This window comes from Marmota monax, unplaced genomic scaffold, assembly GCF_021218885.2.
Source record: "Marmota monax isolate L192 unplaced genomic scaffold, Marmota_monax_Labrador192_F-V1.1 WCK01_AAM20220418_F8-fsc00415, whole genome shotgun sequence".
In the NCBI taxonomy this organism is placed as follows: domain Eukaryota; kingdom Metazoa; phylum Chordata; class Mammalia; order Rodentia; family Sciuridae; genus Marmota; species Marmota monax.
In genome coordinates this window covers 174,212-196,842 of record NW_026694342.1, presented here as the reverse complement: position 1 = coordinate 196,842, position 22,631 = coordinate 174,212, and the positions used below count along the sequence as shown (strand labels likewise).

At 48.0% G+C, this 22,631-nt stretch overlaps 1 protein-coding gene and 1 long non-coding RNA gene across 6 annotated transcripts in view; one reads left to right on the top strand and one right to left on the bottom strand.

Annotated features, from left to right (window-relative positions):
* Positions 1-10,212, top strand: part of LOC124109170 (uncharacterized) — a 32,630-nt gene extending 22,418 nt beyond the window's left edge. For 2 of the 4 annotated variants that reach the window (XR_006856883.2, XR_006856882.2), the window contains 3 exons: positions 329-386; positions 1,911-2,062; positions 8,256-10,212. This is a non-coding gene — a long non-coding RNA (uncharacterized LOC124109170). Of the gene's footprint in view, positions 1-328; positions 653-1,910; positions 2,063-8,255 lie in introns of all 4 variants that reach the window. The other 2 variants (XR_009228911.1, XR_009228910.1) reach the window with 2 other exon arrangements.
* The window catches only part of Anxa6 (annexin A6), a 51,524-nt gene that overhangs the window by 4,233 nt on the left and 24,660 nt on the right, over positions 1-22,631 (bottom strand). Inside the window, exons 11-24 of one of the 2 annotated variants that reach the window (XM_046467700.2) lie at positions 21,449-21,507; positions 20,281-20,403; positions 19,207-19,265; positions 17,307-17,385; positions 15,261-15,342; positions 14,178-14,272; positions 13,175-13,288; positions 12,996-13,086; positions 12,170-12,249; positions 11,643-11,696; positions 5,156-5,173; positions 4,064-4,157; positions 2,807-2,902; positions 84-142 (exon numbers count right to left, since the gene is read on the bottom strand). In XM_046467700.2, the coding sequence (XP_046323656.1) occupies positions 84-142; positions 2,807-2,902; positions 4,064-4,157; positions 5,156-5,173; positions 11,643-11,696; positions 12,170-12,249; positions 12,996-13,086; positions 13,175-13,288; positions 14,178-14,272; positions 15,261-15,342; positions 17,307-17,385; positions 19,207-19,265; positions 20,281-20,403; positions 21,449-21,507 (1,103 nt within the window). The remainder of the gene's footprint in view (positions 1-83; positions 143-2,806; positions 2,903-4,063; positions 4,158-5,155; positions 5,174-11,642; positions 11,697-12,169; positions 12,250-12,995; positions 13,087-13,174; positions 13,289-14,177; positions 14,273-15,260; positions 15,343-17,306; positions 17,386-19,206; positions 19,266-20,280; positions 20,404-21,448; positions 21,508-22,631) is intronic. The other variant, XM_046467701.2, reaches the window with a different exon arrangement.

Below are 22,631 nucleotides of genomic sequence, written 5' to 3'. Positions count from 1 at the left end.
GATCCGGGGTATGTGCACGCCTGTGTTTGTGGGTACATGAAAGTCAGTGCCTGAAGGGAAAGAAATAAACAAGACTTTCTTACCTTCATGGATTTGTAAAGTTTGTCAGCAAAGAAGAGAGGCTTGTTCTTGACACTCTGAACTGGTGGGGAGAGGAGGGAGATGAAGGGAACTTAGTCAGAGCTGTGCACCCAGGCTCTGTGCTGGAATTTCCCTCTTACCCCACTCTCCCAACCTGGGCCTGCAGATCATTGCAAACCCCAGGGTCACTCAGGGGATGACAGCTTCACTTCCCCTTCCCAATGCCACCTCCTTTGCTCCTTCCTAGGCCTGGCTCTCACTGGACTGCAACTCACTTCCAGTTAAGATGCTTGCAGCTCACCCAGGTCAGAAGAGGATTCCAAGGGAATTAACCCCTTCTGAGCCCAAGGAAGAGGGCCTCAAACTTTCAAGCACATCAGAATCACATGAGAACCTTGTTTAAAACTCAGGTTTTGGGCTCCCCGCTTGAGACTTAGATTCTAGAGACATTTTGAGCAGTGGTTCTAAAAGTATGATGCCCAGACTGACAGTATCCACGTAACTTGAGATCTTGGTAAAAATGCAAATTCTCATGCCCCACCGCAGATGTGCTGAATCAGAAACTCTGGAGGTGGGTGACCTATTCATCCCAGTTTGCTGGGTACATTCCCTGTCTTAGCACTGAACGTCCGTACAAACCAGTATAGGTGTTCTCCCTTCTCTAGTGATGTTTGAAAACTACTGATCTAGAGAATAGCGCACCCCAAAGATGACTGTCAGTATACTTTAAGGCACTGTGCCAATCCCTGGGGCTGACTGTTGCCCCAGGGCCTGCACATTCTTGCTGCACTGGCAGCCCCTGCACCCCACCCACACAACAGCCAATGTCACCAACACAGCACTTTTTCAAGGCCTGGGGTTCTCTGGGGTTCGCAGCTGCCTGATATCAAGGTTCCAAGGACCAATGGGGCTGTCTCAGCTTAAGGAGGAGGATTAAACACCAAGAGCAGAGAGCTATAAGACTCTGGGGAGCAAGAGGCTGGCCTTGCTTACCCCAAAGGCACAATCCCACGCAGGCCCCTCTGGAAAGATCACATCACACACCTCCCTGCTTAGCTCCTGATGCAGTTCCCCATGAGCTCTTGGGCCTGAGAGCCAAAGCTCCTGCCCCCTAGTCACCCTTGTTCCCTCCCACTGAACATAGTGCACATTCCTCTGTGTCTTGTCTGCCTGGTATGGATGTGCTTCTTATTTATTTTATTGTCCCCCTAAACCGCATCCTGCAAGGTTGCACTTGATGTGCACATCTCCTCCAGTCACGACACCACCTCCAGGAAGCCTCCCCTGATTCCAGGTCTAGGGCTTCGTGAGTCTAGTTAAGGAGCACATTGAGCAGAAAATTTTCTCCTCTACAATCAACCCTGCAAGCCTTCCTTGCAACAGCCTATGTGCCTCGAGGGACCCTGGTGACTGCCATGGGTGGAGTGGTGTAGTTTGGTATGGTATGACTCCATGCACACATGTTCAAGGTGGGAGGAGAGAAGAAAGAGGGAGAAACATGAGAAGGGCAAGATTTAAAGGAGTCTCCAAAGGCTGATTATTCTGGTGTTAAGAACACGGGTTTTGGACTCAGGCAGCCCCTGGTTCTAGTGTTAGCATTATTCTCTCTGAACCTCAGCATTGTCCTCTGTGAAGTTTCTGGTGAGGATCTGACCAAACCATAACGAACCTTGCACAGAACCTGGCTGGAAATCACAATAAAAGCTCACTTTGCCAGTGGCAACCTTGTGGCAGGGGGTGCTGCTCTAAGTACTTTATATATACTTACTCATTTAAATATTACAAAAATACGCTACAGGCTGGGTATTATTGCTATCTCCATTTTACAGAGAAGGAAACTGAGACACAGGCTTTGTGACTTGCCCAAGAACATGCAGCTAGCAAGTGGAAGAACAGGGACTCCCCCTGGAGCCCATGTTTTTAACCACAAGGCCGTTTGGCTTCCCGGACATTGTGCTCGGTGGCAAAGAACCATTACGTGGTAAGTAACAACAGCAACAGCATTTCTATCCATCTAATCCAAACCACCTTTCTTCCACATTAGCATCTCTGAAGTCCAGATGCATTTTATAATGGATGGCAGTTATGGGAAATCCTTCCGCTGACACCTCCTGGCGAGATAAGGAAAGTACATGCATCAATGCATCCTTTTAATAGCACATGAAATAGGATGCCGGTAAAAAACACGAATAAAGTCAATAGCTAGGCGCTCAACCCTTGCTCCTATCTATTTACTCATGCTTACACATAGAGAAATACAGATCCCAAAGGGAAAGACTTCTTTAAAGTCAAGAACTCGATTTATGCAGGAAGAGAGGAACCAAAGAGAGGTATTGGGAGGAGGAAAGAATGCGTGTGTGTGCATGTGTGTGCAGTGTGTCATGTGTGAATATATCCTGCATGTGCATGTCCTTATGTGTGTGCATGTGTGGTGGGTGTGACTGTTTGTATATACATTCTAGTCCTGCAGGACACCAAGTTCTTCCCTGTCCTCCTCACTGATCCTTCCCCAGGGAGGGCTGGTTTTGCATCCTGACCTGCAGCCTGGAACAGGTCTTCATGATGCTCCCAACAATCTCAACTGGCAGAAACCCTGGAGGTGACCTGAGACAGAATTCACTCTCCAGAGCCAGTAGCACAGGAAGCTGCTAAGGTGGCACTCTTTCAGGGAAGCTGGCCGTGTTCCCAGTTTCCCCAGTCCCTTCCCTTGGTCCCTGTCAGTTACCGATGGCCACAAAAGCGTCCCTGACGTCCCCAGACATCTCCTTCTTGATGACGTGCTCCACATCATAGTTGGTCATCTTGATGAACTCCTGGAAGACTGACCCCAAGAGAAGCCCCAGAGGTGACAGTGAGCTTCAGTTCAGAGAGGGAGATCACCACTCCCCAGCCCCACTCAGCTCTGCCCACAGGCTGTGTTGGGGAAGAGGAAAGGGGAGCAGAAGTGGCCACAGACAGGCTAAATACACCAGGCAAGACCATGGTGAGAAGGAATTCTGACCTCAATGTTGCTGTGGGCCCAGTGCCAAATCTGTGCCAGGCCAGAGCCCCCAGGCTGACTGGAAGCCCCTGGGACTTGGACAAGTACAAAGGACCCAGGCTGGTGTGGTAAAGGGAACAGGCATGTTGGTCATGGCTCTGCCCCTGGCTCACTGAGTGACCTCAGGTGAACCCTTTCCCACTCTGGGCTTCTTTTTCCTCATGGGTCAGGTGGGGACACTAAGACTAGTCTTGAGTACAACCCTTAGGCAGCACATGGGCCAAGGACAGTGCTACATGCTTGACATGTATTGTGTTTTGTGTCCTCACAACAATCACATGAAGCAGAAGAAAAATCCCAATTCCTAGGTAAGGGGTTTAGGTATAAAGATTCAGAAACTTGCCCAGAGCCACATGGCTGATAAGTGGGGGATTCATTTCAAGGTGGTTCAGTGCCCTAGTCCATTCTTTCAGCCACTATGTTAAAGCACCAGCTGTACTGAAATGTGCCAGACGAATGCATATTCAGCTGCTTTAGTGGAAAGGGCACTTTATGGTCTTCTCATGCAAGGGCCCCTACACATAGGTGTGCCTGTGTGTGTGGCAGCCTGTGGTTCAAACACTTACATGTGGTCTTGTGTGACCACCACCCCTCACTGCCATGCTCCTAGCAGATATCACCAATGGATTGTGACACTGAACCTCAGAAGCCTTCTCAACACAGCAGCTCCTTTCCAATCCACCAGCATTGGCCTTTAAGGTGAAATCCACTTGCCAGCCCTTATCCCAGGCATCTCACCTGCTTCTCTTAAGGAGGTGAAGGGAGATGGCCCGAGGCTGATGATATGCCAGGGTGCCTGTGACCCCATTAACCACAGTGTCCCCTACCACTGCAGGAATAGGGAGGCGGACAGTGTGCAACTGGTTCCTCTTCACAGAGAGCTGAGAGGCTCTTGCTGGATTTGCAACTCTTCCTGCTGAACTGGAAGGAGTTGGGCCTCACCTCTCCTTAGGTGCGGATAGCTACGGGTGCACAGGATCGTCATGAACCGCGTCTCCAGGGAAGTTTTATCTCCGCTGGGAGTGTCTGCGATTTCCTGCAGAGCCCGGGTGGGGACAAGGATTTGGGAGGGGAGACATAAGAAAGTCCCGGTTATGATCCACTTTCCTATCTGCAGAGGCTGAGGCAGCCGGAAGCGGGGCTGATCCAGCCGCCATGGGAGGAGGCTGAGGTTGGCCTCCTTTTCCTCAGCCTCCAGCACAGTAACCTCCACATTCCCCTCTTCAGGTCCCAGAGGCCCAGTGGGCACACTGATGGGCTCGGCACTGGGTGTTTCCACCCTGGCCTTGGGGACTGGGGCCCAGGGGACGGACCAAATTGGCATTGGGCACAGAGACTCAGGGTTCTCCTGCCTTCTGTCCTCCAATTAGAGAGCCCCTCTGGGGAATGTATACATGCACACAAGCAAGGAAAATTGGCCTAGTCAGTGTTTCCCCAAATAGAGTCAAGAGCAGACATTTTAGGGTTTTTTTGGAGGTGGGGTACCAGGGATTGAACTCAGGATCACTCAACCATGGAGCCACATCCCCAGCCCTATTTTGTATTTCATTTAGAGACAGGGTCTCACTGAGTTGCTTAGCACTTCACTTTTGCTGAGGCTGGCTTTGAACTCATGATCCTCCTGCCCCAGCCTCCTGAGTCACTAGGATTACAGGCGTGAGCCACTGCACCCTGAAAGGCAGACATTTTAACACACCTCACGTGTATGCTTCCTCAGTTATCTTCTAGTTGGCTACAGTTCTATTTACATCCACTTAACTCCCTTTGAAGTAACTCATTTTAGGTTAACAAACAAGTGAGTGGACTTAAAGAAAACAATCATAGCCGGTGGTTAAGTAGCCCAAATTGTGCCAGAGATGAACCAGCAAATTTGGGGAAACACTTGCCTGGCCCATGTTTTCCCAGCAGGGTCCTTAAGGGGCCCTGAAGGGCAGAGAGAGAAGCTGCAGAGCAAGGCCCCTAGGTCACTGCCCAGCCCCAAAGCACAGACTTTACTGAGGCTGTTAACATCCAGATGAAGATCGGGACACTCACCAAGATCTCAGCAGCCACCTGAGAGCGGGGAGGAGAGAGAGGAGGGAGAAAAGGGAAGGCAAGAGTCAGAGAGGCTGCAGAGGTTGGCTCTGGGGCTCCTGGGAGGCAGGGGGAGTGGCCGAGGTCCCCTAGAAACCCTGGGACCACTATGAGGGACAGGAGGGGAAAATGCCTGTCTCTGATCTTTGGGCTAAAGCTCAAAATGGGGCCAGGCCTGAAAATAACTAAAAATATGTGCCCCTGGGGATAAGAGAAAGACAAAGAAGTGTGTCCTTCCCTCCAGGTAACCTGGAGCTGGCTCCAGGCCTCAGTTTGCCTGTCAGAAAACTGGGAGAAAGAAACCCTATCACTCCCCACAGAGCTACTGAGAAGGTAACACGCAAGGTGCAAAGTGCTCTGCACCTATTAGCACGTTCAGAGTTAGCGCCTGTCGCATTGGGACAGGATGGCCAAGGCTTCTGGGGGGTGATCTACCTGGGGGTGACAGCCTAGCCGCAGGGTGGGGAAGGCATTTCACAGGATTCTTCCTAATGCACAGCACAGCAATCCGTGGCTGTGCTTGGGGACAAAAGCAGTTAGGCCTTTGTGTACCCAGACGATGTCACCTTTGCTTTCTTCCTCGACTCTTTGCTGACTACTTTATTCTCTTGGATAGAATGAAATCCTAATCTTTATAAACAACACTCTTATGCTCTGGAAAACTTCTTTTATTGCATAAGTTAAAATGTCTGTCATAACTTGGAATGCACGTGGCTTTTGGTTGAGCCATAATATTGCTAGGAGTGTGCCCTAGAGATGGACTGGCAAGTCTTCTACCCCATAATACAAAATGGGGCAAGGCCTGAAAATAATTAAAACTATGCTCACTGCAGCCTTCTTTGCAATTGAGAAAAAAAAAAAAAACGGTATGGTTTAGCCAATCAAGAGAAACAATCCACACAACTTTTTAAAAAGAATGAGACTGAGGGCTGGGATTGTGGCTCAGTGGTAGAACGCTTGCCTAGCATGTGTGAGGCCCTGGGTTTGATTCTCAGCACCACATATAAATAAGTAAAATAAAGGTCCATTGATACTAAAAAATATTTTTTTTTTATTTTTAATATTTATTTATTTATTTCTCGGCGGACACAACATCTTTGTTTGTATGTGGCGCTGAGGATCGAACCCGGGCCGCAAGCATGACAGGCGAGCGCGCTACCGCTTGAGCCACATCCCCAGCCCCCTAAAAAATATTTTTAAAAAATTAAAAAAGAATAAGACTGAGCCAGGTGCAGTGGTGCATGCCTGTAATCTCAGCCACTTGGGAGGCTGAGGCTGGAGGATCTCAAGTTTGAGGGTAGCCTCAACAACTTTGTGAGATACCTTTGTCTCAAAAAAAAAAAAAAAAAAAAAGGCAGGGGGTGGTGGTAGCAGCTGGATATGAAGCTCAGAAGGAGAATGCCCCTGAGTTCAATCCCCAGTACTAAAAAATTTTAAAAAAAGAATAAATATAATTAGTCTGGGATGCATGAGCAAGGCCCTGGAAGAGGAAAAAACAAAAACAACAATGAAAGAATGAGATTGATCTACAATGCTAATAAGGCATTTCCATCTAAATGATATAGAAATATAAAATAGAATACACATATTGTGTATAACTGTGTTCCTTTTATCTAGATTAAAAAAATAAATAAACACTCCCCTGCTTACTTCGAAGGACATCAGAAATTACCAAGATATGGCTGACTATGGATTCCTTTGGGAAGGAATGTGAAGAAAAACTTCAGCATTTTCTTTTATTCATTCTGAAATGTCATGATTACCTTTCCCATTGTGGGAATATTACTTTACTTATCTGTGTAAATGTCAAACAGGACTTGTCAGGATTACTAGGATTATGAACAGCTTCTGGTTTTTAAATACTGTATTGAAAGCTGTATTAAAAACAATCCAGTTAAATCTTGAGGACATTGTGCCAAGTGAAAGAAGCCAGCCACAAGGGGACAAACACTGTCTGATTCTACTTACATGAAGCAAATTCACAGACAGGAAGTAGATTGGCAGTTGCCAGGGACCAGGGGAGAGGGAAATAGGCAGTTACTGGTTAGTGGGTTTAGGTTTCAGTTTTGCAAAATAAAAAGCATTCTGGAGATGGATAGCTAGTTGTAATTCTTGTCCCAGAATGTGAATGTACTTGGTACCAATGAATTGTACACTTAAAAACAATAAGTACAGTTAATTTTATGTTACATGTATTTTATAAAAAAATTTTAGTTTGAGCACTAAAAAAACCCGCAAAAAGCAAAAAACAAACAAACAAACAAACTTCGTATTACTTAAAAAAAAGAGAGAGAAAAAAGAACGGGGATGGGGCGGCGTTTAAAAAAATAAAACAAATGGGCTGGGCTTGTGGCTCAGAGGTAGAGCGCTTGCCTGGCTGCGTGAGGCACTGGGTTCAATTCTCAGCACCACATATAATTAAATTAATTAATTAAATAAAGGTCCAATGACAACTAAAAAAATATTTAAAATAATATAAAGTGCTAAATATTCTTATTTATTCAGGTCAGACAACCCCGGATGTATTTTTTCCAAGACAACTTTAAGACAATAACATCTATAATACAAAAAAAAGGTAGTAGGAGCCAGGTGTGGTGGTGCACTCCTCTACTCCCAGCTTCTCGGGGAGACGGAGGTGAAGCTGATGCAGGAAGATTGTGAGTTGGAGTCCAGCCTGGGCAAATTAACAAGAGCCTGTTTCAAAAATAAAATTAAGATAAGGTCTGGGGCTGTAGCTCAGTGGTAAAGTGCTTGTCTAGCATGTGCAAGGTCCTGGGTTCAAGTCCCAGAACCTCTAAGAAAAATGTGGTGGAAGATTAAAATAATATTCCCCACAAAAGCTTTTCCTTTTAGCTCAGCTACTTCTTGCAAAAATTAATCTAGGGCTGGGGATGTGGCTCAAGTGGTGGCGCGCTCGTCTGGTGTGCGTGCGGCCCGGGTTCGATCCTCAGCCGCATACAAACAAAGATGTTGTGTCCACCAAAAACTAAAAAATAAATATTAAAATTCTCTCTCTCTTCTCTCTCTCTCACTCTCTCTTTAAAAAAAAAAATTAATCTAGGCAGTTCCTCAAGAGAGTATTCTGCAATGGGAAGGAACAGACACAGATGCACGCTGCAGAGTGGTCGACCCTTGAAACCATCATGCTAAGCGGAAGAAGACAGTCACCCAAGGCCATGTGGTGTGTGGCTCTACTGACACAAAATGTCCGGGATAGGCAAATCTAGCCACAGAAAGCAGACTAGAGGTAGCTTAGGGCTAGGGACATGGGAGAAAATGAGTGACTGTCAATGTGTACAGAGCTTCTGCTAGGGGTGAAGAAATGTTTTAAATCGATTGTGGTGTCGGTTGTATACATCTGTGAAGATAGTAAAATCCACTGAATTGTGCACTATAAATGAGTCAATGGCATGGTATTTGAACTATATTTCAATACAGCTGTTATATCATTAAAAAATCTGGGGATTGGCCGGACTCAGTGGTACACACCTATAATCCTAGAGGGTTGGCAGGCTGAGGCAGAAGGATCACAAGTTCAAAGCCAGCCTCAGCAACCTAGAAAGGCCCTGAGCAACTTAGCAAGACCCTGTCTCAGAAAAAAAAAAAAAAGAGTAGGGGGGTGCATAAAGTAAAATAAAAAGGCTGGGGATTCGGCTCAGTGGCTAAGCATACCTGGGTTCAATCCTTGGTACAAAAAAAAAAAATCTCTGGGGATTGATTATCTAAAAATAACTATAATGCTTCTTTTCATTGTGGTCCTGTAATAATTAGGTTATCTACATTGCTTATTGCTCAAACCAGAACGCTAAAGGGGAAAGAGGAGGCTATTGACAGTTACTGTGTGGTGAAAGGTGGAAACTGGACATGCAGTCACTCTGTTAATAATAGACTCTGAGAACCTGCTGCTGCTCCAGATGTGCAGAGGAAGAGGCTGGGGGAGGAGGCAGTCAAAACAAGCACACCAAACTGCCAAGAACGGAAGGGCATTATCTTTCTGAGGGGGAAACTTGGTCCTGCCTATCAACTGCCTTTGATTTTTATAGACACTTTGCTCTAGCCTTCCCACTACACCATTAGAAATGTATTCTAATGAAAATGATCATGAGTGTGTTAACAGTCTTGGATACTAGGTAGAGGGCTTGGTTAAATAAAGTACAGTGGATTCAGATGGAATAGTATTGGCCATTAACTGTTGCTGCTCTCTAAGAATATATGCAGCAATATGCATAGAATACTAATTATTTTTAAAAAAATTAATATTTTAGTTGTAGTTGGACACAATACCTTTATTTTACTTATTTATTTTTATGTGGTGTTGAGGATCAAACCCAGGGCCTCACCTGTGCTAGGCGAGCACTCTGCCGCTGAGCCACAACTCCAGTCCCTAGAATACTAATTTTTAAATGTTCTAGATCTACTTTTATATATCTACAGAAAAACAATTTGAATATGTGCAAGTAGACTATAGGTTTTCTTTTCCTCTATTTTCTAGTTTCTGTAAAAGAATATGCATTACTTATGTAACAACAACAATAAAATTCTATTTATAGGGCTGCAATTGTGGCTCAGTGGTAGAATGCTTGCCTAGCATTGCAAGCCACTGGGTTCGATTCTCAGCACCACATATAAATAAATGAATAAAATAAAGATCCATCAATATCTTAAAAAAACTTAAAAAAAATCTGTTTATAAGAAAATGGGTCCATCCTAAAATGAAGGATTATCACCCTAATCTGGAGAAGCAGCTGATTTAGGCAGGGCTCTGGCTCAAGGGTCTCAATTGCTTCCATTCAGGCTGTCTCTCTCCCTTTCTCTCCTGCAAACCAGCTGCCCGCTGCTAGTGTCCATTGGAAGCTTAAGCTCACAGGCAGACCAGGCACCAGGCAGAAGCATTCCCTGGAAGGTTGAATTTTGGGATAGGGGATGGATTCAGGAAGAGAGCTAAGACCAAAAGCCCCCTCACAGCACAGTGACACTACTCACTGTAATACTTAATAAACATCTGTTGAATGAGTGAGTAAATTGTGTTCACACCAAGCTGCGATTGTGTCTGGCTGGATTTCCTGACTATCCCATAAATGCGCCCAAAATATAAATGACATCCCACGATTCAGCTAGGAACCCTGAAGCTCCTGACAACTGTATTCCAAAGCAAGGGCAGGACCTCTAGACAACTGCTACCTGTTTTGCTAAGCTGCAGGGGAAATTTCTGGACTGGGTCCTGGAAGATTCTAAATGATATTAAGGATAGACTTTGGAGTCAGGCAAGACCGAGTTCAAATCAAACCAACGCCACTACTCTTAGAAACTTCCCTTAGAAAAGTTTAGGAGTTTCATTTTCCTCCAGTAAAAACAGGAAACATAATTGACATAGAAGAGTTCAGCATTATGCTCAGTATAAAGCATGCATTCTAATCATTGCAATTGTACTTGTTGGGGTGCCGCTAAGGATTTTTCTAGCTCATTAACTGTTGCAACATACCACACACCTGTGGTTGCAGCCAGGAACAGAAAAGTTGCTGCCTGACTCTCAATCCATTTTCTACCCATCAGCTGAAAATAAGGGGCTTTGCCCTTTGTAGTGTCTCTATTCAATCCCAAGACATTGAGATTTTGAGGGGGTGGGGAAGGGGCAGGCAGAAGAGATGGAGACAGGTTCTGGGTCAGGCCAGTGGATGCTGGGATCAAGTCCCAGGTCAATAGGGACAATTCAGATGGCCTCAGTAGGGACCATGCATTCATAGGAACCATCAGGGGAAATAAATTGGGGGTTGTCCAGCCTCTGGAGAAGCCATTTCTAGACCTAAGCTTCCTGGCCTAAGAAGCTGGGCAGCAGATGAGTGGCTAAGAGATCCTGGTGAAACCCTCCCCCATAATCATTCAACAAATACTTATTGAGTATTGCTGAGCATGTGCCACTCTGGATACATGCTCAGACACAACAGAATGCACGGAGCAAAACAGAGATGCCAGCCCTGGGCTTCTCCCAGGACACTCTCTTCAACCTCAGCCCCATTTGATAGATAATAAGTCCTCTTTCCCAGCAAGATCCCAAGCCTGCTCCCTCTAGGTCAATTCTACCTGGGCCACTGGTTTGCTGTGTGACTTTCTCCAGAAGACATTCACCCACTCTGGCCTCTGTTTTTCAACTGTAACTTGAAAGGTTTGACCTGGGTCATCTGTACATCCCTTCCCATTCCGAGGAACCTACTGCTCACATAGGAAATGCCGGGAAGACTAGCATCTATTGCCAAATCTCATTCTGAAAATCTTAAAGTCTCAGTTCTAAAGGGTGGAAATAGAGGGGCCCAGAGTCTAAGAGTCCACCAATCAAACCGGCGACACCTCTGCAGGAGCCTACCCCACTTCCAGACTGCCAGGGCCTGGCCTGACGTCACTTAGAGAGGCTTCTCAGAAGAGCCCAGCTAATGGTGGCCTGGGGTCTCACCTGGGCATCTTCCCGGGCCTGGTCTCGGTCTTCTCCTCCTTCCTCACGGTTTCCCTGCAACAAGACCAGTAAGAAAAGTCAGTTCCTACACATGCACCCATCCCTGTCCCTCAGCATCCCCAGTTCCACCTTCCCAAACTCCTTTCCTTATCTGTAACACAGGGACAATAATCCTGCCTTCTAGGATAGGTGGTGGTGGCACTTAGAGCCATGCCTGACACAGTGAGCTCTCAATATTTGTGGATGAGGGCCTGATACTTGGGTTATGAGGCATTCAAGAGATGGTGGAGGAAGCTCCTGGGTAACATCACAGGAGGAGGTCACCCATGTCGTCTTGTTCTATGAGCTGGGAGTCCAAAAGCCATGCTGATGGCCATCAAAGAGGGCTGCCTGGAGAAGATGGCACCAAGCCAGCTTTGAGAAGTGAACAAGGGTAGGTGGTGAGACACTGAGAAGTCAAGAGGGGAGACCCCTCTCTCGCACTCAGCCATGCTTCCCCTCCTCCCAGGCCCCATGAATGCACTCACCGTGGCCAGAGAAATGAGGATCCTCTTAAAGTGGCCGGATGTGTCTGAGCTCAGGGCATCCTCCAGGGACTTGTGATAGTCTGAGACAGAGAAAGGGGGTGTGGGCACCTGCTAGCCAAGCTCAAACTTGGGCCAGGGCAGTTGTTAGCAAGGAGAGGTGGGAATGAAGGGGTGTGTATTCAACTCTCGGGGGCATCCAGTCATCCTTCTGCTGATTTTGTAAGACAACTGGTATTCCCATCAACCCTCACCTCCTCTGCATCCTTCTGCTTACATGGCTGGTTGAGGTCTCATAGTATCTCACCTCTCTCCCTTAAAACCTCTATCTAGACCCAGGAGCACAACTGTGACCATGTCACTCCCCTACTCAAAAATTCTACTGTAAACTGTTTATAAGAGAAAAACTGTCTGCGGCTTTTCATAATGAAAATAAGAGGCCACTTGTTTAAACACTAAGAATTTGAAGATAGCAACAGCAGAGCGTGCATTTAAGCAGAAGACCCTGCTGAGTGTGGGCCCTGGACAGCTGCTCAGGCCATACACCATGAAGTCTCTCTCGCTCTCTTTAGTGGGCTGGGAAGCTCTCTCTTCTCACCTCCTTCCAAACCTTCTTCCACTGCCATGCCTTTGTCCTACTGGGACACCTCTGTCTTTCTCCAGACACAGGGCTGGGCACACCCAAGGGGCTTATCCAAGCCTCGTGAACTGAGAGAAAGGAGATAGGCTGGAGCTGCGGGTGGAGTTGAGGCTGAGGTTGAGAGCAGAGGGCCCTGGCTTTTCTTCCGCCTGCCTCCCAGCAGCACTAGGCCCAGTTCCCCAGACTTACCCTCCTTGTAGGCCTCATTGATGGCCCGGATTTCATCATTGTTCCGAGTGGCCAGGATTTCGATCAGAGCCTTTTCATCCGTGCCAGCTCCCTAGAACATCCAGGCAAAGACAATCTTGGCCACTGTCCTGACCTCTGTGCCCCACCGGAACCAGCAGAGACTGGTGCCCACACTATACCTCCATGGCCTTCTTCAACTGCTTGGCATCATAATGGGCTGGTGGCATCATGAGCCCGAGAATCAGCCTCGCCAGGTCTCCAGAGATCTCAGACTTCAGGTCAGCCATTAAGTCCTACAAAGGGCAGGGCCAAGGTCATGCCAACATCAAAACTCATTAGGAAATGAGGAAACAGGATCTCCCTGTGGGAAAGTCACAGGAGTCTGTCTTTGCTGATGTTAAATTTTATATATTATATCTATTTTTTTGGGGGGGGGTAGTATCAAGGATTGAATTTAGGGGCATTCAACCACTGAGCCTCATTCCCCAGCCCTATTTTGTGTTTTATTTTATTTTTTTGGTTCTGGGGATTGAACCCAGGGGTGCTCTACCACTGAGCGACACGCCCAGACTGTTTTAATTTTTATTTTGAAAAAGGGTCTTGCTAAGTTGCTGGGGCTGGCCTCAAATTTGTGATTCTCCTGCCTCAGCCTCCAGGATCACAGGCATGAACCAATGCACCAGGCTTGCATTTATTATTCAGATGAAGTTCAAGAGAGTGGGAGAAAAAGAACCAAGAAGCAGATCTGCTCTCCTGGGAGGCAATGCTGCAGGACACCATTTCCATCTTGGGGGAAACTCATCAGCCTAAGCCAGGTGCCACCAAGGTGTGATAATCACTGACACTCAGCCTTGGGGCTTTGAAGCCAGCTCTCTCTCTGCACAGAGGAACTGCAAGTCCCCCAAAGCACCATCTGAAAACACTCATATCCCTGATCGGGGACCCATGCTGAGCTTCTGCCTCTACTGTGCCATCTCGCACAAGTGTCACTGATAGCAAGGAACTGGGGGAGCCAAGAGGCATGTCTGCGGCAGCCCAAACCCAGTACTGGAGACATTCCAAGATCATCTAATCACACGAGGTTCCTATTGCCATGAAGACATTTGTGCCCAACAGTGCAGAGCTGGCTGTGAGGGGATGAGCTTCATCAGGGGAGGTGCGTGGATGGGGGGAGGCCCTTACCCGGCCAAAGTGAGACTTGAAGGTCTGCCGGATCTGCTGGCGCTGGGCATTGCTGCGATGCGTGATGATATCAATGATGGTGTCCTCGTCGGTTCCTGAATCATCAAAGCCACATGCCTCAGAGGAAGGCCTATGACTCAGCTTCTCCATGTCCCCCCAGTGATGGTCCCCATCTAGGTAGAAATCTGGCCAGGCAGTCATGTGCTTCTGAGCCCCTGCCGGCCCTTTGTCTTTGGCTCAGGCCACTGACTTCCCCTGGATCCCTCCCAGCTTCCTTCTGTCAAGTCACTGGTTGAGAAAAAGGGATACCTACGAAGGGAGAGAGCACTGGGTTGGGAGTCAGGGACTCTGGTTCTAATCTTGGCTCAGACAGTGCCATCAACCTCAGATCTGGCACAGGACTCATTTTTACATCTATCATCTTACAGACCTAGATATGCGTGATAGATACTATTCCCACGAGACAAACAGAAATGAGGCCTGGAAGAGTGGACTTTCCCTAAAGCCTACCGGGAGTTGCTGTGGAACAGCGAGGAGGAGAAAAGGTGATGGAAGCCAAAGCCCTGACTCTCTGTCCCCAGCTGGGTTTTCTTGAGCACAGGTCCAGCTGGGTGCTGTGGGGCTTTTTCCACAACAAGCAAATGCCAGCCTAGAAGAGCTGACCAGCAGGGGGCGCTCTCGTTCCAGGTCTGGGTTTCTCAGCTACTGGGTCATCACCCTCATTTTACCCAGAACAGTTAAAGGACTTAGGACTAAGTCACACCGTGAGTCAGCAGCAAAGCCACAGCACAAATCCAGGCTTTATGACCTAATACTTTCTTTCACACCAGTATACTGTACCCAAGGCCCTGAGGGGGCACCTTGGTCTCCAGGAAAGACGCCTGCCAAGTTCCTTACAAGCCCTCTCTCGTGCCCTTCCTTTCCCCACTGAAGGAGCCAGGAGGCTCCCAGGAGGGTGAAGACCTGGCCTCCTCATTATGCAGACATTAGCTGGATGTCCCATCCCTGGGTCCTGCCCAGCCCATTGCCAAACCTGCCACACTGCTGCCCCAGAGGCCAACCCTGCCCTCATGTGCTCCTTACCAAGTCCCTTCATGGCTTTCCTCAGGGCTTTGGCATCTGCATCAGGGTTGAAGTCACCTGCTGGGCGCACGGTTCCCTTTAGCTGTGAGAAGCAGAAAGAGCATGAGCAATTGTCTAGAGGCTCCAGAGCCAGGCCAGAGAGGAGCATGCGAAGGGGGGAGCCTTCCCCGTGAGCTCCAAACCAAGCAGCTTGGGGAAAAGAGGCAGGGGAAAGGCACAGCAGACAGACCCTGAGCCAGAGCTGAGAGGGACAGAGGAGAGAGGTGGTCTCAGGCCTGGAGCAGGGCAAGAGCTGGTCAGGGAAAAGGAGTCGGCTTCTGCTATAGGACTCATCCTGTCCCAGTTTCCTGGGACTGCGTACTCCATTTGGGCCCCCCAGTCCTTCAGAATGCCACCCTGTCTCTAGGGCCCTGTTGCCCGTTAGAGTCACTGCCCCTAAAAAGGCAGCCAAAGTGTTCTGAAATATTATACCAGAGTTTCCCAAATTTCAGTCACCCCCAAGTGACCTTCACACTAGTTTCTACATTTGCATATACCCTGTGATAGTCTTAATATTTTCCCTGAGTCAACTTCTTTTCTGTTTTACTTAGACATATCTGTTTTTGTTTTAATTTTTGGTGCTGGGGGTGGAGCCCAGGGTCTCCACATGCTATACACAAGTTCTACCACTGAGCTACTAAGACCCAACCCATTCGTTTGAAGTGCATTTGAATACATTTAAAGGACAAAGATAATTTTTTTCCCTATTTTGTCCTTGTATATACTCTCTTGTGCCCACAATAGTGCCTGACTCATAATAGGCATCAAAAGATACTTGTTAGATGAATTAATGGTTGAAAAAAATTATATTACAATAGTGAATTAGGAAGTATCATACGCTATAAAAGCCGATAACCCATGAAAATGTAATAAAAACAAAAAACAACAACGTTAACTATGACCGAATTTCACAAGATGTCATCGCTTGCCAAAAGCTCTGAACTCAGAGCCAGCTCTCTTCGCTCTTTTTTCCTTTTGGTACTGGGGGTTGAACCCAAGGGTGTTTTACTCCTGAGTTACATTCCTGGCCCTTTTTATTTTTCATATTTTGAAACAGGGTCTTGCTAAGTTGCTGAGACTGGCCTGGAGCTTGGGGTCCTCTTGTCTCAGCCTCCTGGATCACTGGGATTATAGGCATGTGACACTACACTTGGCCCTTTGCTCTGTGAAAAAGGATAGTCAATGAGTGCTGGGACTCATTTGGCACCAAGCTTAGACTATTTCTTTGACATAATCAGAAAGATCGATGGAATTGAAGAGGAATTGCTCTCCCACTGTGTGGGGTTCGGTGTCACTTAACGTCCTGAGGGTCCTCCACTCTGCCAGACTAAGTTCATTTCTTGTTTAACTTAAGATCATTTACATTAATAGTTCTTGCCTTACAACAAGAACATCAGAGCTCAAGAGCCCTTAAGTCACCAAGATGGCCATGACTAACCCTTCATTTTGAAGATGCAAAAATAGAGGCTCAGAGACAGGTGGGTACTTGCCCAAAGTATCCCAGACAGTGACTTATAGAATCCAAGGTTCCAAATTGTGTGGGCCAAGTATTACTGGCCTCTGGAATGGTTTGTCCCAAGTGCTTCTGTGAAACATTTCATCTCTGTCTTTGTGGACCCCAGGTCTGAGGATGCTCAGGAGCACAGCCTCGACTCCTTCAGTGCCCCCAGGGATCTCAGTGTGTATGCCTGGGAAGCCTGGCTACTGGACCCAGGATGAAACAGGAACCCCATGGAACCAGCCAGGTCTCTGCTTGAGCAAGCCCTGTTAGCAGTGAGTGGGCCAGAATACTCCCCAGCGTGTTAGAAGTTAATGCAGGAATCAGGTGCCCCCTCCAGAAGATCCCCCAACCAATTCATCACTCGAGGGGAGAAAAGGAAGCTGCAGTTGTGAGAATCTGTCTCAGGTTGGCCGCCAGGGGGCAGCTGGGTGCCAACCAGAGCAGCAGGAAGGTGCAAGCGGAAGAGTGGAAGCTGGTGGTCAAGCAGGAGGTGGGGAGGGTCTGACCTCTACTCGGGACACTGCACTAAGTTCCCACATCTGATAGGCCACCTGCGCTGCCTCCGGGAAGAACTGGCCAGCAGCACTGGAATGGAGGGGGTTGAGGGGGGTTGAGGGGGGGAAGGAGGGAATGTCATTATGGGTAATGCTCCATACACAACACACGCACACATACACACACGCGCGCGCGCACACACACACACACATTCACCAACACACACACCTGTGGCTTTCCTTTCTCTTCAGCCTGGCTTCATTCATTACCCAGAGCCCTTCCCTCGTTCCTGAGCATCTTCCATCCTCTCTTGAGCTGTCCTCCAGCTCCCTGAAACACTGGCTTCTCCCAGAAGCCTTCTTGGCCCCAGATCCAAGTGGGGAAGGACTTCTCCAATCCTTGGGCCTCCCCTTTCTTCTTAATAACATGAGTGACTTCTGTCTCAAACCCTCTCAAAGGCCAAGGGGTGGGATACGGTGTGTATGCCTGGGAAGACGGGCTACTGGGCCCAGGATGACGTTGTCCCTACATCTCCTGCAAAGTACCGAGGTATCCCCTTGAATCGGCAGACTCCATGGCACTTACCAAAGTTAGCAGGAGGCTCTTGTATCCCTCCCTTCCTTAATGGATCCTGTTGGGGTAGGGTGTGGTGGGTACTGGGGCTTGAACCCAAGGGTTTTCTATCACTGAGCTATGCCCCCAGCCCTTTTTATTTTTTTTATTTTGAGACAAAGTCTCACTATGTTGTCTAGGCTGGCCTTGAGTTTGCCGTCCTCCTGCTTCAACTTCCCAAACTGCTGGGATTACAAGTGTGCACCACCACACCTGATTCTTTAATTGATTCTTAAAGACCTCAGAGAAGAGAAATCAGAGCACTCACAATTCCCTTTCTACAAATTCATCAAGCCATGGCCCAACTTAACACGACAGGAAGAGGTCCCAGGCCTGGCCCAGGTCTCTGCTTTGTTTCTTTCTTCATGCACCATGTAACTGTGACCTCAGTTATATGACAAACCAGGTGGTCCATCCTTGTCTCCAGGCCTTTCTACTTGTGAGTTCTTCTACCCCAAACACTCTCCCTCCTTTTACTTGGCTGTTCCTCTTCCCCTTCCTCCTTGGGTCTCTGCCCCATCATCTTTGAGGAGCATTCACAGTTTAGGGTCAGTGCACCTCTGTCTTTCATGTACATGGTGCCTATACTTCTCCCTCATTGTAGGGCTGACCATGTTGGCATACTGGTCCGCATCCCCTGCTACACTGTAGGCTTCAATGGGAGCTTCCCCACAGGGCTGTACAGAAGGCACTTGATACAAATATCCTAATCAATGAGTAGGCAGAGCAGGAGCTTGTATTTCTCCCTATAAAACACACGATGTAACTGAGAAGCAGCTACAAAGTAGTAGGGCCTGGACTCCCATGTTCTCTCTTTTTTCTTTTTCATTTTGAGGTGCTAGGGATTGAACCCAGGCCTTGCATGTCAAGGAAAGTGCTCTACCACTAAGCTACACCCCAGCCCTTTTTATTTTGAGACAGGGACTTGCAAAGTTGCCAAAGCTGTCCCGGAACTTGCAATCTTCCTGTCTCAGTCTCCTGAGTGGTTAGGATGACAGGTGTGTACCTCTGCATCTGGCTGGACCCCCATATTCTTGGTCCAAACTCCACCTTGACCTTCCAAGTTCACAAGAACTTATTCACAAGAGACATCTCCATGTATAAGAGAACACACTCATGTTCAGACACACAGACACTTCCACAGACCCACAAACACAATAGAAGTCAACAGAGGCCACCTTTCACCAGCATGGTGCTCCTGGCTCAGAGGGAGCCCCAGCACATCCAATCCATCCATCGGGATGAAAGCCAGGAGAATCCCAGGCCACTCCCTCCGGCCTGACCCAAGAAGCCACTTACTCATCATCTCCCCCGCACAGTTTTAGCAGAGCCTTCTTGTACTCGCCAGAGGTGTCATTCTGGGAAGAAAGAGAAATAAAGGTGACCTCTCACCCAGCCCTGGGTTCTTCTCAGACAGAAGGCAAGGTTCTGCATAGCCCAGAAGAGTGGAGGGCTGCACACACATTCACAGCGAATGAGTGTGGAGGTGTCCTAGACCACCTAACAGGGTGGGCTGGTCAATATTTAACAACAGGCTCTCGGGGGTGGGGGGAAGGAAGAAAAGTAGGAAGGAAAAAAGGTATTTGCCAATTTCTGTGGTGTAAATACTTCCCAAAATGGAGAATTCTTGCTGCCAGATGCCAGCGTGAGAGAGCCTCAGCACACCACTGCCACCAGAGTCCCTAGCCCAGCCCTTCTAAGGGAAATATTCCATGGAACTCAGGCTCCATGAAAGAAAACATTGGGAAATGCTAAAAGTCAAACACGTATCAATAATAAATGGCATATTCTATAGCCTGCTTGAGGTTTCTTAATAAACTTCAAAATATTAAAGGCTATGAGAAGTTACTGGTTTATCTTTGCACAAAATTTGGAAACATACCTTAGGAACACAAGTGAGATCTCTTGCCCTGTCACCAAAAAACTTCACTCCAAAAAAAAAAAAAAAAAAAGGAAAGCCCCCCTAATTTTATATCTGTCTTGTGAAAAAGAGGCTGGACACCTCACAAGCATCTCTGTCTGGCCCATGACCAGAGGGGTTCCTCAATTAACTCTCATTTATTCTTCAATGGGTACCGTCTTCCAGCAGAATGTACATTCCCCCTGCCCCGGGCGGGGGTGGAGGTGGGTGACTCACAGTCCTTATCCTTAAATCAAATCATGTGCCCTCCACGATACAGCTCTGCCTTCCTTTTCAGCCTCATTTCTCACAAGCACTCCTGACACTTGAGACCTAAGACACGGGCTCCTGGAACTTCCAAGAGATCCCCAGCTTTCTCGGATGGTGCCTTTTCTCCTGGTAGTGGTTCCCAAGCCCTCTGTCTTGGAAGAAAGCTCTCTGCTCCCCACTGCACCCCTATGAGGTCTGCTGACCTTGATCATGCTGTAGAGGGACTTCTCATACTTGGTCCGGAAGATCTCCCGAATGTCCAGCATGTCCAGCTCACTGCGGGTGACCATGATGCGGATCAGGGTGTTGTCGCGAGTCCCCAGGCCCTGGAAGACAAGCAGGGTCAAGTAACGGGGCCTTGAGAGAAGGCTGTGGTGCTGACAGCCCCCAGTTTAGTTGCCAGTAAAGAATAAAAGAGGCAGACATTGACGTTCCCTCTGAAGGTCCCTGTGTATCCCTTCTTGCTTTTTATAAACCTTGTCTTCTGTCTGAAAATATCATTTTCATCCTTGATTTCCCCAATGATTTTTATAATATTGCAACTCTAAGCAATACTTAGATGTGCACATTTTGGAACTTTGTAAAAATACTACTGTAGATTTATGTTTCCATGCTCCTCTGGGTGGACATGGGGTTGCTGCCCATTTTTTTCCTACAGATGATAATGTCACGAGCATTCTTAGGAGCACGTGTACAGGTAAACATCTCTCCAGAACTCAGCTGCCCAACCTCACTATGGCACACTGGCAGACAGAGCAGGGTGGGTAGTCGATTTTTCCCTTCTGGGATGGCCAAGAAGAGCCAGAGAAGCCTGAGCTCCTGGGCCTTGGGCCTCTGGCAGCCAATGACTGCATTCACTCACTCTGGTGTGCCACAGAAAGAGCCTCAGTTTCTCTGTCCTATGTGTAAAAACCTGTGAAATACTGTTCTCAAGAACTCAGCCAAAGGGGACCTGCTGGATCATAAGGAGTGTTGGCAGTTACGTCACAATGTTTCCCGAAGTGTTTTGAAGCGTTTTTACCCATGCACATTGCACATAAACATTCTGGTTAATCACTAGTTTTTAAAAGTGTGGGCGGCTGACCCCCACACACGGCTGGATGGACTGGGTGTCGTCTGCCACCATACTTACTGTACGACTGATCACGAGGTCGGGGCAGGTATACCCGCGGCAGGATGTGTAAGCACTCAGTGTCCCAGGCTCCAGAGCTCACCTGGGACAGAGTGCCATCACCAAGGTGAGGCCCATGGCCAATCCCTGAGGGCTCTCTTTGGCCAGTGGACATCAAAGACTTGCCCGAGTCCCAACAGTCCTGTGAGGGGTGAGCAGAGCCCCCCACCCAGCCTGGTTTATATCAACCCCCCACATACCTTCATGGCCTTGAAGAGCCTTTCAGCAAAATACTCCGGGGTGCTGCGGACGCATTTTACTGGAAAAGGGAGGAAGAGGGAGAGTTATTTCGGCCACCTTGGAACACAGAGGGGATGGCGCCTGAGCCCTTCTAGGTTTCTGTATCTTAGAAGTCACCTAGTTCAGAGGCGGGAAGAACCCTGGCTCCTGATAGCTCTTAGCCCCAGAGCACCTTGAATCCATTTGCCTCTATCACAAACCCAGAGGGTAAAGAAATCAGGAAATGAGCCTGTTGAAATCTGAGTAGCCCATCTCAAAGGCCCACTTCATCTTTCTCATCCTTTCAGGTGTCACAGGGAACTAGGCCAGGCCAGGGGGTAGAGTCTGGGGTGGAGGTGGAAAAGGTGCATCTTTAGATTCTGCTACACCAGAAAGGTACTGGCAGCCGAATCACTTCCGATCTTGCTGGTAGCGTGTTCCTGACCCTGTCTACATCACGTCACGTTAGGCTGGAGAGGGCAGCTCTGGGTGGGAAGATGAGGCCCTCCTCCACAGAATGCAAACACACAGCTTACTGCTGATTCAGCTGCTGTGACTCTTGGAATGTCAAACGTGCAAATGACTGGGGTCAGGCAGCATTTAACAAATAACTGGGGTCAGGCTCCCGTTTAACAGATGGAGGACGTGAGGCCCAGTCAGTTTAATTTACCTGCCCACCTAGGGCAACAGCAAATTTGGAAGAAGCCCTGATTTTTCTTTTGGTACTAGGGATTTAGCCTATGGGCACTGAGCCACATCCCCAGCCCTTTTTATTTTTTATTTTGAGACAGGGTCTCACTAAGTTGCTTAGGGCTTTGCTAAGTTGCTGAGGCTGGCTTCAAACTTGTAATCCTCTTGCCTCAGCCTCATGAGCTGCTGGGATTACGGGTGTGCGTCACCATGCCTGGCTATAAACCCTGGGTTTGAATTTAAATTCCACCATTGATTGGTCAGCTCCTGGCATCCCACCATCAGAGCACCCCTAATTCATTATAAAACTACCCACTGGCATGTGACTCAGTCTCTGTGAGACTCAGTTTCCTCATCTGTGAAATGGAGATAATGACCATGCCTGCTCAGTGTGGTGTGTGGTACAGCAGATCTTCCACATAAGCCTCCGATCATGGTCATCATTATCCCAACTCTAAGCTCAGCGCTTTCTCC